General features: G+C 40.2%; 1 protein-coding gene across 1 annotated transcript in view; it reads right to left on the reverse strand.

Annotated features, from left to right (window-relative positions):
* LOC128510026 (uncharacterized) overlaps positions 1-15327 on the reverse strand; it is a 47807-nt gene extending 32480 nt beyond the window's left edge. Inside the window, exons 1-8 of the mRNA XM_053481966.1 lie at positions 15142-15327; positions 13155-13280; positions 12542-12616; positions 11667-11840; positions 11431-11582; positions 8410-8604; positions 7772-8297; positions 2732-2894 (exon numbers count right to left, since the gene is read on the reverse strand). Coding sequence (XP_053337941.1) covers positions 2732-2894; positions 7772-8297; positions 8410-8604; positions 11431-11582; positions 11667-11840; positions 12542-12616; positions 13155-13280; positions 15142-15174 — 1444 coding nt within the window. The 5' untranslated portion in view covers positions 15175-15327. The remainder of the gene's footprint in view (positions 1-2731; positions 2895-7771; positions 8298-8409; positions 8605-11430; positions 11583-11666; positions 11841-12541; positions 12617-13154; positions 13281-15141) is intronic.
* Between the last annotated feature and the right edge of the window lie 464 nt (positions 15328-15791).

Consider the following 15791-nt stretch of genomic DNA (forward strand, 5'->3'; position numbering starts at 1 on the left):
TCCCCTGATTCATGCCCAGAGAATGTGAACATTGTGGAATGAATGAATGACTGAATAAATGTACTCCTCCATTGTTGTTGTCTATATCGGCATAAGAACAACTGACATCAGTTCTCTCACTGCAGAGAAGTGTGATAACATTATTGCTTTTTGGTTAACTGTCATGCAGAAAAAGGCTTTCGTACAAAAAATGCTGGTTTTAAGCTACTACTAAATAATTCCCATTTTATGTCTTTGTCGAAATGATCATGAAATTTGATAGGTCATAGTCTAATGGTTGGTAGCGCTTAGTAAATTCTAAGAAGCACGGCTGTACGCATTTTTATAAGCTATTTGAGAGGAAGATAAATAAAATGAAAATGGGCATATTGCTGTTTAAAGTGCATAAAAGGTTTATTGACAAAGTAAAAGTGTGCGTAGAATATTCATACTGGTCGTAGTAATGTTCAGTACATTAGGACTGGGACTACTAAGTGATGTACATCCTGGCTGGAAGCGAATTTAAGGTTTTGCGTCGACTCGTATATTGTTTTAACTCAGACATCATAGCTCAGCGCAGGGATGCAAGAAAAGAGCAGACAATGCCTGTCATCCCACTCAGTGAAGTGTTTGATAGCAGAAGCTCCATGTTGTCTTAGTTCAATAACAACAGTCACAACCCCGCTTTATCCGGCAATAAGCTTCTTTCTGGGTTTCCTAAACAAAATTGCTAGAAGCACAGAGATGGCGAAGTAGCATATACAATGACATCTTCAATCCATCATCTAAGAGTGATCGAAGGAGGTGACTCATTCACAAATTCACAAAGGGAAAAGATTTCTGCTCTAATATTTGCCCCTTTTCCAAAGATACCGGTGTATTTCTTGCAGTGCCATCAGCCTGAATCCATAAAATGTAATCATTTGAAACCACAGAGGTAACCTTCTTTTTTTCTAACATTGCAATATTGTTCAGCGTCACACTGTCAGTCATTGCTGATATGATGCCATCTGGTGGCAATTGTAAAATCTGCTGTCTGCAAGGCATAGAGAAGTCAGGGGTTTTTTAAGCAATCTTTACAACCATAAACTTAAATAATTTAAGGGATTGCATCAGAAAATTTTAGAGCTTTGAGAAATATCCAACCTCAAATATCAAGATCAGCCGTGTGTGAAATAATTATTCAAGCGGGTGCACACAATTCACTTTTATGCTGATTACAAACCAGCTATACCAGAAAAGGTTTCACCCCGATGAAAGAAAAAGCTTGACAAAGGTTTACCTTTTGAAAAAAAAAAAAAAAAACTATTGACTTCCTCTCCAAGCCTGTCTTTATCTGTCTTGTTTAACAATATGTTGAAAAGTTATCAGAGTAGAGTTTTGTGAGATGTGACGTTATCCTTAGGTGATCCGCTGTTGGGTTTTAATGGCCTGATTTGCTGTTCATGTTGCCTTAATCCTTCCAAGGGAAATCAATAAACCATCTACCTTGATTGCTTGTGCAAGATACACAAACACTCACTCCATAGTCAAGTTCTCTCACCAAACCCCAACAACACAATGCAGGCCATCCTCAATTCCCTGGCATTAGAACTAATCAATTGTGAAGATTATGTATACCTAAATTAAAGACCAAGCCTCAGTGTGGCTACTTGAAATTATATTTGAAGTGTTATGCAAGGATATTCTTTCAACTGAATCATTGTCACTCTTTATTAAAATTAGCAGCAAATGAAATTAAATGAATGAGCTATGAGTTAATCTTAAGCTTTAATGTTAAAGAAAACCACACTAATGCTCGTCCTTTCATTCGGAAATCGCGAGTTCGATTCCCGGCTGATGTGTAACCTCTCACAGCCGGAGGTCTAGAGAGAGCTGATTGGCCGAGCTCTCTCACAGGGGAAGGATGAGAGGTACTTAGCGTTCCCACATTAATCACGGCTCTACAGCCAATCAGGGGCGTCTGTGAGCTCACGCAAGCCGGAGGAGCGGATAGCGCTGTCCTCCGAGTGTATTACGCCGCCCCCAACGGTGTGTGAGCAAGCAGTTTCGAAAAGATGCAGTCAGCTGGCTTCACGTGGTTCAGAGGAAACACGTGATAGTTTTCTGCCCTCCCAACTGTGAGTTAGTAGTAGCTTAATGCGGAGCGCCCCCTAGTGACAGGGAGGAATTGGACACGAGTAAATTAGGGAGAAAACTGGGGAAAAATCCAAATAAATAAATAGAAACCACTTACCGGTTTATATATAAATTTATAAATTAAAACAGCTGAGTGTTTTTCTGTAATATCTGACATGGTTAGAGACTTCAGAGTTCAGGTTTTAAATCCACAAAAACAGTAAACATTTCAACATATTATTTATAAAATTTTAAAAATAATTTCTCACAATTCTAATTATTTATTTATTTATTCTAATTTTATTTTTAGAATTCTGACTTTAAACTCTTTAAACTGAATTTAATCTGGATTTTTACCCCAAAGTCAAATCTCAAATTAATTGTTCATGGTTGCCCTAATCCTCTTCTACAGTTTTCTACAGTTTTTCATCTTGTTTGAATGGAACATTTTAATCATGTCATTTAATTTATTTGTACAGTCACTTAATATGTCTGCATTCAATAATTTTATGATGTCTTTACATTCATTTACATTTAGTATATATTATATCGCCGCATCTCTTATTTAAATGTATGGCTTAACCCAACATAACAATGTTATAAGGTATTTTTTTATGGTATCACCAATACTCACTGAAGTTGTGTGCGATTTTTGCACTCAGCAGGATTTCGACGTGATTACTGGTCTCTGTGTTCGAAAAGTGCCCCAGGTCTTTGACTCCGAATTGCTCATACAGACGAGGTGTGTCGATTTTAATTTCTCGAAGACTTCCCCGTGCCCACAATGTCTTCGCAATCTGTAAAAGCAGCAAAACTAGTCAATATTTTCATTTTCCCTACAGGAACCTGCAATAAATAAACCATGGGCGCAAACGATCCAAATCACAGTTCACAGACTCTGCCTTGAATATATGAGCTCGGGGAAAATACAAAGCATTCAGCCAGGGTGTTCCGTTCAACAGAAATGGCCCAGTGTGTAATCAGGACTATGATTAATTGTAACTCCAAATCTATACGAAATGAATGTATTCTTGCATTGACTCTACAGTGTAACACTATATTTATGTTTTCACTCTATATTCTGTTGCTTGTGTATCTAAAGAAACAGACAGTACTAGTCTTCTATAGACTGTAAGTGTGACAAGCAGAAAAATCCATTTCAAACTTTTAGACAAATTCACAGGTCATGTTTCAAGATGAAAACATCACTAAAACCATCTATGTAAAGCAGAAGAAAGTGCAACACACAAAAGTTCCACAGTACAAATGGATCGTCATTCACTTTTAGAGTTAGTAAAGTCACGTCAGAAATGTCAAACTGTCATGCACACTCAATTGGCGCCCGGCACTAGGACCCGGAAGTAAAGCGGTCCCGAACCAGGAAGTATAAGAGGAGTAAACAAACTACGATTTAACGCTCAGTCATTGAGTTTGGCCCATGTCGGTTCTGGCTGTTCGTCCACCGATTCGTGAGTACTCACTTTCTTGGGTTCTGCTTTCTGAAATTGAGTGTGTGTTTATAGGACGCGGGTTAAATTTGTGTTTTTCCATTGCTCCCCTTTTGTGAGAGTCCTTAAACTAAATCGCGTGGTTATCCTGCCTACCCGCTTTCTTCCGCGTTTGGGTTCACCATCCATGCTACATTGGGCTAATCGCTAAAGCTAAGTCATCTGGTCTCCTAGGTTAGTTCATCCTGACAGAATGACTGAGCCTAACGCGGTGAACCCTGCTGATTATGCGCATCTCTGCGACGTGGTTGACCAGCATGCCAAGCTAATTAATAAGCTATCCGGGGAGATCGCTACTCTACGCCAGAGCGTCCAAGATGTCGCGGCTTTGCGCCGCGAGGTTGCGGAGCTCAGGCAGGTGAACGCGGATCTCCAGGCAGCTGTTGCTGGCGCGGCGAGCCGGCCTCCCGCCTCAGCAGTCGCAGCGCCGCATAATTCTTCAGCGCCCCTTCTTCTGATGTTTTTCTCTCATTACCAGAGAAATGGAATGGCACGGACGGGAAGTGTAGTGTGTTTTTAAGAGCGCTCAATCTGGTGAGTTTAATTCCATCAAATACTTCACCGTTCAGCTGCGCATTGCTTTACTCGTCTCGTTGCTATCTGGGCAGGCAGCAGAGTGGGCCACGGCAGTTCTTAAATCAGACTCGGACACCGCCCAAATAAATTCACACGCCAACTCAGACTTACCTTCGAACACCCTGCGGGCAAGGTGGAGACCAACACCAAGCTTTATCACCTGCGGCTAGGTGGATTGTCCGTGAGTCGCTACACCGCGGAGTTTAGAACCCTCGCCGTACAGACATCTTGGGGAGACATCGCGCTCCGTACATCCTACTATGAGGGGCTGCTGTCACGTATAAAAGACGAGCTTGCCGGACGAGAGCTTCCAGCCACGCTGGAGGGATTAATCCAGCTGGCCCTCCGCATCAATCAGCGCCTCCTCTCTCGTCCAAAGCCAGCCCTGAGGACCCTGCCGCCTGCTCCCACCTATCACCGTACTGCACCTCCACCACCGACCACTTTCACCGCCGCTATTACTGGACCTGTCGGATCTCCAACTCCTGCCGTGCTTGACACCGAAGCCGGGAAACCCACGCAATTAGGACGCGCCTCCCTGACCGCAGCAGAATGCGAGCGCGTCGAGAGGGGCTGTGTGCCTACAGTGGGTCCGCAGCACACCACCGACCGATCTGCCCTGTCCGTCCGGGAAATGCGCAGCCCCGGTGAGCCTGAGGAGAGACTCACTGGGCTTCCTCCAGATCTCCACCACGACTGACACCACCACCTCTCGCCTTACTGTTTAGGTAATCCTCCAATTTGGCCACAAACGGGTCAGAAGTGCGGCGTTCATCGACTCAACTTATGCCAGAGAAATGGGGGTAAAAATCGAGGCGTTATCCCAGCCAGTGCAAATCACTTCTGTCAACGGTCGGCCCCTGTCATCCAGCCCCATCACCCACCAGACTCAAACCATCACTCTCATCATAGACCAACACCATAAACCAATTCAATTCCATCTTACACCCATCTCCTCACCTCCCATCATCCTCAGATACCCCTGGCTGCTGCAGCACGACCCTCTCATTTCATGGACCAAAAATCGAATCCTCCAGTGGGGACCGACCTGCACTGAACTTTGCCTACGGGCCGAAGCTGGGACGTGTTCCACGGAGTCCAAGGCCCCCGATGTCGACACCAACGCCACCCCTCCTGCCTATCGTGGCCTGGCTGCAGTTTTTGTAAACGAAGAGCGGAGCGCCTACAACTTGGTGCGCATCAGAGAGGGCGATGAGTGGAAAACGCCCTTCATCACTCCCACGGGACATTACGAGAGCCTGGTCATCCCCTTTGGACTCTGTAATGCACCCTCGGCCTTTCAACAATTCATTAATGATGTCCTGAGAGACATGCTAGGCCGATGGGTGTTCGTATACTTGGATGACATTCTTATATACTTCCACACCACCGAAGAACATATCCAGCACGTCCGGGCGGTTCTTAAGAGATTGCTCGCTCACCTACTGTACTGCAAGTTGGAAAAATGTGCCTTTCACCAGCACTCCACCACGTTCCTGGGTTTTGTCATCTCGTCCCAGGGTGTGGCCATGGACCCGCAGAAACTGGAGGTTGTTCGTCATTCACTCTCTGGGACGATTGTACCACGTAGGTGACAAGGTATGGCTTTCCACAAAAAATCTCCATCTTCACACAGAATCACGCAAGCTACCTCCCAGGTTCATCGGCCCATACCGCATCACCCACCGGATAAATCCTGTCACCTACCGGCTCCAGCTGCCTGCGCCTCTCCGGATCCATCCAGTTTTCCACACCTCCCAACTAAAACACTTTACCACCTCTCCAATGAATCCACCCACCCCCTCTGCTCCTCCTCCCCGGATCATCGACGGTGGTCCCGCTTCGGGAGCAGTCCTGGACAGGGGAGTACTGTCATGCACACTCAATCGGCGCCCAGCACTAGGACCCGGAAGTAAAACGGAACCAGGTTTACCAGGAAGGAAGTATAAGAGGAGTAAACAAACCACGATTCAACGCTCAGTCATTGAGTTTGGCCCATGTCGGTTCTGGCTGTCCGTCCAACGATTCGTGAGTACTCACTTTCTTGTGTTTTGCTTTCTGATATTGAGTGTGTTTATAGGACACGGGTTAAATTTGTGTTTTTCCCTTGCTCCCCTTTTGTGAGAGTCTTTAAACTAAATCACGTGGTTATCCTGCCTACTCGCTTTCTTCCGCGTTTGGGTTCACCATCCACGCTACATTGGGCTAATCGCTAAAGCTAAGTCATCTGGTCTCTTAGGTTAGTTCATCCTGACACAAACGGTTGTGGTGATCTTTAACGCTGTGGTGATCTTTATTTGATAATGTTATAGACATTGGGACAATGTTGGTGTCAGGTTGCATGGCATGGCGTGGACTGCATGTCGTTGGTATGATGTTGATTTGATGCTTCTAACAACATGTTGCAAAAATGACATAACTATTCAAATCAAACGATGGCCTAAGTCTGATTGCTGTGGTGCAAGCATTGCAGGGTTATGACTGGACCACTAATGAGCATACTGGTAGTGGTAGTAAATGTGCATACATTGGAACATGTTGGTACACTCGTTTGTTTCCTTGCAGGGTACCAACAACAAAAGCCTTTTTCACCTTGTCACCATGATCGTACATGGGTAACCTGTAAAAAGAGGCTACTTTAAAGACATTATGTCATGCTTGTCTGCTAGGCCATTTATGTCAACTTAATTCAACTTAAATTCGACTTCATTAAAGTAAAGTAATTGAAATGATCCTTGTCCAAGGGTGGCATCAATATCCTGTCATTTGATTGTTCAAATTTAATATTGGGCAAAAAATAAAGGTTAGAATGCATATTTAATATCTTGAATCCATGTCGTTAACTCCTAGACAAAACCAGAATAGGATTGAGGATAAGTGTTAAGTAGTGTGGACCTTCATGGGGTCATTGTTATTTTCATAACATGCTGTTATAAAGCCTGTAGCAGTGAAATCCTGAAAGGGACCACTGCTACGTTCACATTTCCAGCCTGAAGTGACTTAATTCAGATTTTTTAACCCTCATATGACACAGATCTTTTTTTTTTGTTTTTCTTTTTTTAATGGCTGTCTGAATGTCACAAAGCTGATGTTTCTCAGATCGCTCCCGAGTCACTTTTGAATGTGGCCCTAGACGAAATATATTTCCAATACATGATCATGTGCCATGAATGAGGACGATCAGATCAAAATTTATGCAACTTTTTGGTTTGCTGTCTTTCTTCTTCTAAACCTCAACAAACACAGCCAACTAACTGCTTGTCATCCTCTAGAGCAAACTTCCAAGAATATTGTTGTTAAAATTGTATCCAGTGCTTGAAATTAATGTGTTCACACTAATATGACATGTTGTAAGCCAGATGGTATGAGCAAAGATGTGCTGTTATGTCCTGTTTTAGAGGACAGACACGTCCACATTAGAGTCAGATAAAATCACTCGCAATTATGAATGGGAGAAATTGCCTCGGTGACTTAATGCAGATTACACTCCAAATATCTGATTTACATTTTTACTATTGACCTTTTCTTCTAGTAACATATGGCTTTTTCACTTTACAGATGGCTTTTGCACAGTTCTGTAAATACAATACCTTGTCTTGCATAATGATATCCCAGTGAAAGGCCTTGGTTCTCTCTGTCACCGTTTTTGTCATAGTCTTCCTGGGCAGAGGAGGTGGCAGAGGAGGAGAGGGAATTAGTGCTGAAGTGAACATCGGTGATATCACAGCTGCAAGTTGTGGTATTGGTTCTGGCTCTGCAGTTTTCACTAGTGTGGACGGTAACTTTAACTCAGGCACCGGTTCAAGCACCGGAGGGGCCCTTGGCAACGGAACAGGTGCATTTGGAGTGGATACCCGTGGTCTTGGAATCGGTTGAACTAAAGCAGATCCACTATTTTGCTGCATCCTGTCAGCCTCTGGTTCTCTCTCTTCTTTAGTCCTACACTCGTTCATGCTTTGTGCAATCTTGGCACAACTTCTGAGTTCTTCATACACATGTTCAGACTGAGATTTGCTTTTCCAGTCCATACATAAGACGTCAATAGCTTCAACCCAGGCATCCCGTTCACTCCTTACATCTTCTCCACTCCTCTGTCCATTGATTGGAATGCGGAAACTGGAAAAGATTACAGACATGAGATTAAGACTGACTTAATAACACATCCTGAGGTGAACTGAACAAAAAATTATTATGTTGAATAAACTTTGTGGAGATCTATAAAACTCACTGGAACACATTATTGTTAGTGAGAAGCACAAACAGGGAGTCAGAGGTGCGGTGGCTCTTCACACTGGCATTGCCATCAGAAATGTGAATGATGATTGGCAGAGTGGAGGACATGGGGATGTCGGCTTCATCCTCATACTGCGAAAGTCCTGTTGAGAGCAGGGTCAGGTGTCCTGTATAGAGATGTGCTTCATACCTGGCCCACAAAACATCAATACTGAATCATATAAAAGCCCAATAACATTTACAGTTCACAAGTATGCCATTTAAATCATCAGCTATTTCACTGAACCTGTTATCTGTAATTGAACTTGTACTTGTACTTGTACTTATCAGGACTTTCTATTCAAGGCTACTGTCTCCTCAGTCACTGCTGTGTAGGTGTGAACATGTTACATCAGTTCATTAGTAACTGCAGTGTTCGCAAAATAGACACCTCACTTGTGATTTGTACAAAAGAAGAGTAGCATGCAGTGATTTGTTTAATAAAGACAGACAATACTTGTCGATAAGACGATAAGAATGAAGAAAAGAAAGACGATACTCTAAGAAAGGTGAAAGTTTTTTTATTTATTACTACAAACATAAAATGAAATGGCAAAGTATGGAATGGTAACTTTCTTAATTGCTTAAAAAAACGTTCAAAAGTCAACTATCAGCTAAAAAATTGATGCTAACAGTTTTCTGGGATTCTCAGCGCCAGTATTAGAACATCAGGAACAATGAACAGTGCTCATTACAGTGAGATGCTTATTGAAGAGCTGAAGCCTAAACTTTTGATTAAACGCAGAGGACTGCTCTCCAAATCCGTTATGATCTTGCATGACAATGCACGTCCTCACACTTCTGCCCACGCTGTCAACATGTTACAACTTTGTTTTTTCATCAAACCGTCCCCTGAAAGAAACCCTACAAGGACGAAGATTCACTTCTAATGAAGAAGTGAAGACGGCGGTGCATTCATGGCTGACAACTTAGCATAAAACATTTTTTTAAAAAGGGAATACGAAAGCTTGTTCAAAGATAGACAACGTGTATTTAAAAGTGGGGAGATTATGTCTGAAATTATGTATTTGTCTTTTTTTTAAGTTAAGCAACTGCAGTCAGTGCAGTAAACATATAACATCTTAATGATTTGGCTTTTTAGACACTTTAACACTGTCAGTATCATCACAAAACTATTACCCAATATTACCCAATATAACCTACACCTAATACTTCTTTAGAAGTAATTTACTTCCTTGTTTAGATACCTCATTTTCATTTCCCCCTGCAATTTCCCTTCATATCCTCAACCCATTTTTTTCTCATCATAAAAGTATTTGCTGAGACGTTTGTTATTGCATTTTGTACACCCTTGATTATATCTGATAATCAGAGAAAAAAGGTAACTGAGTACATTTACTTTGTTAAAGGAAGGGCACTGATTGTTCAGTGGTAGTTTTCTTGTCTGTCATGTGGAAGGACCGGGTTCGATTCCCATCCAGTGCCCAAACCCGAGCCACTGGATGCAGTGCCGGTCCCCAGCCGAAACAGACCAACAACAATGTGCTTAAGCACATATTTCACAAATCTGTAATGTACTTGAGTAGTTTTATTAGAGAGTACTTTTGCCCCACTCAGAAGTACAGCAAATATCTGTACATTTACTTCCACTATATTTCTACATGGTGCTGCTTTACCTAACCACACATGGTGTGTAGTAATCGAAGCTGAAATTTCACCACCTGTTGACTTACTGTATGTAATTGCATTACTGGCCTTTCCTCTGAGACGCGCATAAAAGGTGTAAAATCGGAAGCGGAGCATGTTGACAGCGACAAAGACAGGACATTCACAATTAAGAAGCAGAGAGACAGACAAAGATAATTTTTTTTATATAAAAAAAAAACAATACTGTCTGCTAATACAAGCCCTTTTAATGCCACTTTACGTTTAATGCTAAAGAGAATTTGAAGGTGAATACTTCTGCACTTTTACTCAAGTACACAAGTGTATGGATGACATCTACTTTTACTTGAGTAATATTTGCCCTAGGGGACCTGAAACTGACTGAACTGGAATTGTGTGTCATGAATCTAAACAAAGTAAGACTCCATATCAACTTATACCTCTTGTTATAATGAACTTTCAGCCACCCAACAACCCTATGCCTACAGATAAATACCTACTATCTCTTATGACTGAAATGAGGGTAGGTTGCCTGTTGAGTGTGATTCCTCTTAAGTTTTCTTCCTACTGCCATCTCCGAGAGTTTTTTCTTGCCACCATCACCCTCAGCTTGCTCATCTGGGACAAACTTACTCAATTACTAACTTTCCTGTGTACAGGGTCGGGGTGGACCTGAAGACTATCCCAGAAGACTTAGAGCACAAGGTGGGGTACACCCTGGATTGGGTGCCACTTGATCACAGAGCACACATACATGCACACACTGACACACTCATTCACACACAACGAGCAATTTGAGAACATCAGTTAGCCTATGTCTTGGACTGTGGGAGGAAACCGGAGTACCCAGAGGACACCCACCATGTTCCATGCACACAGACCCAACTTGGAAATCAAACCCCAACCTTCTGGATCTGCAAGATTGCACCCATCGTTAGGGATAATACTTATTTTTAAATAGATTCTGGTGCAAATCACATAATTACTTCAGTTAGGTTTACCTGTCACATTATCTCAATAGAAATTCTCTTGTTTCTGGAACGCCTCAGAGAACAAACCTTAACATAGGCCTACATAAACAAGCAAGGCAGCTAAATACTTGTGCTTTAGCTTGTGTACCTTTTTTTTGGTCTTATCCTATCACTTTGGGATTTAATTTATAAATAATATTTAGTGTTGTGTGGACTTTATTATACTTTAATTCACCAGCTGGCCTTAAGTATACTTCTACTACTTATAGCACCAAAGCATTATTATTTAATTTTCATTAAAAAACTAAACCTGCGAATCCAGTGAGCTAAGTAATGACACTGAATTAGAAATGAATTACTAAAGCTAAACATTTACATACTTCTTCCATTTGAACGATGCTAGTCCTCCTCGCTGCAGAAGCAGCTGGCCCTCATGAAGCGGTTTCATGGACACTGGTGGCTCCTCAAGCTCCTCATAAACATCTACAGGCTGAATATTCTTGTAAATAATTTGATTTATCAGTTCCAGCATCTAGAGAGAACAAACATATTAAAATGTTAGCAGTATTTAAAAACAGAACTATTTGTTTGGCTAATCAGAAATGTCCAGACTCACTTTTTGCTTGTCCTGTGGAGACATAGCCTCTAGCTCATATTCATGATGGTTCTTGAAGGACACAGTGAACCTGGTCCCTGCAGCATCATGGCAGTTTTTAATGGTCGCAAATGGAAACTGCCTCTTCACAATTCCTTTCTCAATACTGCAAAGCAGCTTTGTGCAGAAATCAATCTGAGGAGACACACATTCCTCCAATGCAAAAAATATACTTTACAGAGTTTCAGTGAGAGCAGCAATAAGGACAGATGAAATTACAAACCACTTGTCAAACCTGTATACTGCATTTAGATCATATCCAACATACTGGACACACATTTACAGACACCTGATCATCACACCTATATGTGGTTCTTTCCAAAAGCTGGAAGTAGATAATTGTCTAAAATGTTTCTGTAAGCTGTAGCATTACAAGTTTCCCTTCACTTGAACTAACAAGTTCAAACCTGTTCCAGCATGACAAGGCCCCTGTGCACAAAGCAACATTCATGAAAACTCATTTGTCCTGCGCAGGCATTCTTGTGTAAGATACACATCTGTGCTTGACCTCACTAATACTCTTTGCAGGTGAATCAGCATAAATTCTCACAGGCAAACTCTAAAATGAGGTGGAAGTCTTTTCCAGATGAGTAGAGGTTATTATAAGGGGCACTAAATCTGGATTAGGATGTTCAAAAGGCACACATAGCTGTGATGGTTAGGCATTTACAAACATTTGGCTATTAAAGAAACACTAGTGTATGATTATTTTGTTGAGATGTATTTTAAATGTTTATATGCATTTTTATCATTATAAAACAAAATATATATTTACACACAACGGGTAATTTGGGAACATATATATTTGGGAATATATATGTTTAATTATTTCATACCTGGAGTACTCGCTTTTGCCATCTGTAAGCATTAAATTTATGCACACTGAAGTTGTACTGGGAGGCTTGTTTTTCCTGCAACAGAGCAATGAATTTCAGCCAAGCCATTATTACTATGACTTCAATAAAACAAGTTCCTCTTCGGTCTACAAAAAAAGTAAATAAATAAAAGTGGTAAAGTCTACAATGACTGTCTGTGATTGGCTCTAGTTGTAGCTGGGTACGTAAATCCCTTAAAAAGTGGATTAGCCAGTTTTAGCCAATTTCCTTATTGGAAGCATTCCAATGCGTTCTTCAAATTCTACTTCATTACAGGTAAACAAAATGATTTAGCAACACAAACTTATGCAAATGTCTATTGCTTTTGAGAGTTCAACACACACTGGAGTACTACATTTATTTGCTGTTGCGCAACAGATAATATGAGATATTTCTGAATGTAGAAATATCTTATATAAATATAAATTACAAAGTAAACATTGCATAATTTATATTTCTGGATTAGGATAAAACAAAAAACACAAAATTATTTGGTGCTATTCTATCAGAGCGTTGAGCTTCAGACACTTCTTTATAGACGTATATAAAATATGTATAACTCTTGTCACTGCACCTCTAAATCGAAGCTCTTGTGGAGCAGCTGCAGTTTGTCTTTTCTGGCCTGGTCCAGAGCGTCGTCGATGCTCAGCTCTCCACTCTTCACCATGTGCATAATTTTCAGCTGCATCTCATTACTCAGCTACAAAAATGCAATAAACAATAAGGGCTGTGCAAACTAACTAACTTCCGATCAACACTGTAAATCATTAACACATTGTGTTCAAATATAGAGTCTTGTTTTATAAGGAAGATGATAATTTCAAAGACCTGGGAAACACTAATAATTACAAGCACAAAACATACGAACATTTCTTTGCTAATAAGTTTTTATTTGATATCTATGAGGCTTTCATGACTTCAGCGTAACCTTAGGTATCGATAATCAATTAGGTATCAAATATATTTTTTAAGGAAAATAGAATGAGAAAAAAAAACTTTAAAAAGAGATAAATGCTACACTTAGTATCATCAGGAAGTGAACACAATTTCATGAACATAATACAAATGCTTTATTATGTTGCATACAAATTTTCAGCTGATGCAAAAAATAAAAACTTTGTTAGTCTGTTTTGATACAAGATTAGATCTAAGCTCTGTCTAAAGAGGTAAAATAAGTTAAAAAAAATATCTGAATGAAACAAAATTGAAATCTCCATCTACAAATTTAAAAGCTCCTAAAAACACAAGGGTGTTCAATTCAAACCGGGACTTTTAATTGTGCAGAATAACAGAACACAGTTATAAGAGTAAAAACTGCCTTAATTTTTTATATAATCCCTGCTACACTAATGCACTTATCCCAGTGTTGGACTAGTGCTTGGATACCATCAAGGTAAAAAGTTTGCTCAGTACACCGGCACCATAATCAGACTGCCTGCTTCATGTCTGTAAACTTTACATCAAGCAATTCCATTGTGTTTGGGCCATTAAAGGAAGGAACTCATTTAATGGTCCAATCACGATGAAATGGCTTGAGTGTGGTCAGGACTATATGGGCTATGTAGCAATAACTCCCAGTATAGTTCCTGTAGCCTGGCTGTGGTCTATATGAAGCATTGTGCGTACAGTTCCCACAGACAGATGTGTCTCCCCTGCAAGTTGGTGAAAAGTTATTCGATGATTTTTTTTCTAGGATCAGACGTTCCACTTACTGAATTTTCACTGAAATGACCGCAGCGGAACCTAAGGCAAGCCAGGATCGACATTTATGGAATTCTTTAATTGTCAATCAGTTTTATTTCTTCGTTCAATAGAAATTACGTCACAAGTCTGGGTTTCACCTAAGCAACCCTTGCACATCAATTTAGAAATATATAGTAGCATGCTTGTAGTAAACATGGCAGAATATTTGAAAGAAAGCTTAGAGACAGGAGTCTTCAATGAATGAGCACAGGCCAACCTTTTATTCCAATTTTGATCTAAATGCATATGAGAAACTGTAAAGATTATATATATATATATATCATCATTTCATCATATCATTTAACCTGTATATGGTAATAACAAAGAGTGATTATACTGACTGTTATGTGTTAAACAGACTATAACAGGAACTGCAAGAGTTTTAAAGGCAACAATGATTTGTTGAAGTTCCTCTTTTACTGTATACGAAAGCTGGGAAAGCTCAAACACACTGATACTATTAAGAATAACCCCAAACCAGACTGGGTTTACCTAGACTGGCATGGTTTTAATTAGTTTATGTACGGTAGTGAACATACAACATTATGCTGACTCAAAAACAAAATAATACTGTGCATGCTATTTATATATTTTTAAAGAAAAACAGACAATAATATGCCAATTGAAACAATTCATGAGGTATTTCCATGATTAAATTTACTTAAATGTACTTTAGTTATATAGTATAAAAGAAAACTTCCAAAACTTTTTTCTTCAATGTTATTAGGAATGTAAGTAAGTTCAGTCTAATTCCTCGTGTCCAGATTTCTCCCAAATTAAATCTGACACAAACAGTACTCTGTAATGTAGACTTTTACCTGAGGGACATCCAGCTTCTTCATGCTGTTCATGCTCTCGGACTACAATCACTACAAGTGATACCGATGTACTGTATGTCGCTAAAAGACCCCGAGAAGTTCAGTCTCCTCCAGCAGCGTCCTTGTGTGTAGAGGAAGCGCGGTGTGAGAGATTCCCGCCCTGCAGCCGTGACACCACCGCGTACTCGCGCACTACACACTGCTCTCACTCACTCAGTATGGTATTTACTGTACTGTAACAGAGCATTTCAACTGTCCTGTGATTCTCTTCCTAACAACTCCGTCACGTGTTTGTCCCGGTAATGATTCTGTTGTAGCGGAGATTCGCTGTTAAATTTCTTGAGCGTGATACATTTAAAGTTAAAATAGTTTATTCAGCATGTCAGCGTACTTCTATTAAGAGCAGAATTGTTTTCTTGAGAAAAGAAACTGGAATTTGCTATTAAACTCATTAGATAGAATTAAATACATTCTTAAACTTAATGTATTTTAGTAAAAATGTAACTTATTAGCTTGTTTTTTTTTCAATATGAAAATATACTGATTTTTTTTATAATCATAAAAAATATTGAATTGAATTTTAGCAAATAATAATAAGAATCCTTTTAAATTAAAATTTGTCTACTGATTAAAGCTTAAAAAAAATCTCA

The sequence above is a fragment of the Clarias gariepinus genome, chromosome 22 (genome assembly GCF_024256425.1).
Source record: "Clarias gariepinus isolate MV-2021 ecotype Netherlands chromosome 22, CGAR_prim_01v2, whole genome shotgun sequence".
Lineage (NCBI taxonomy): Eukaryota > Metazoa > Chordata > Actinopteri > Siluriformes > Clariidae > Clarias > Clarias gariepinus.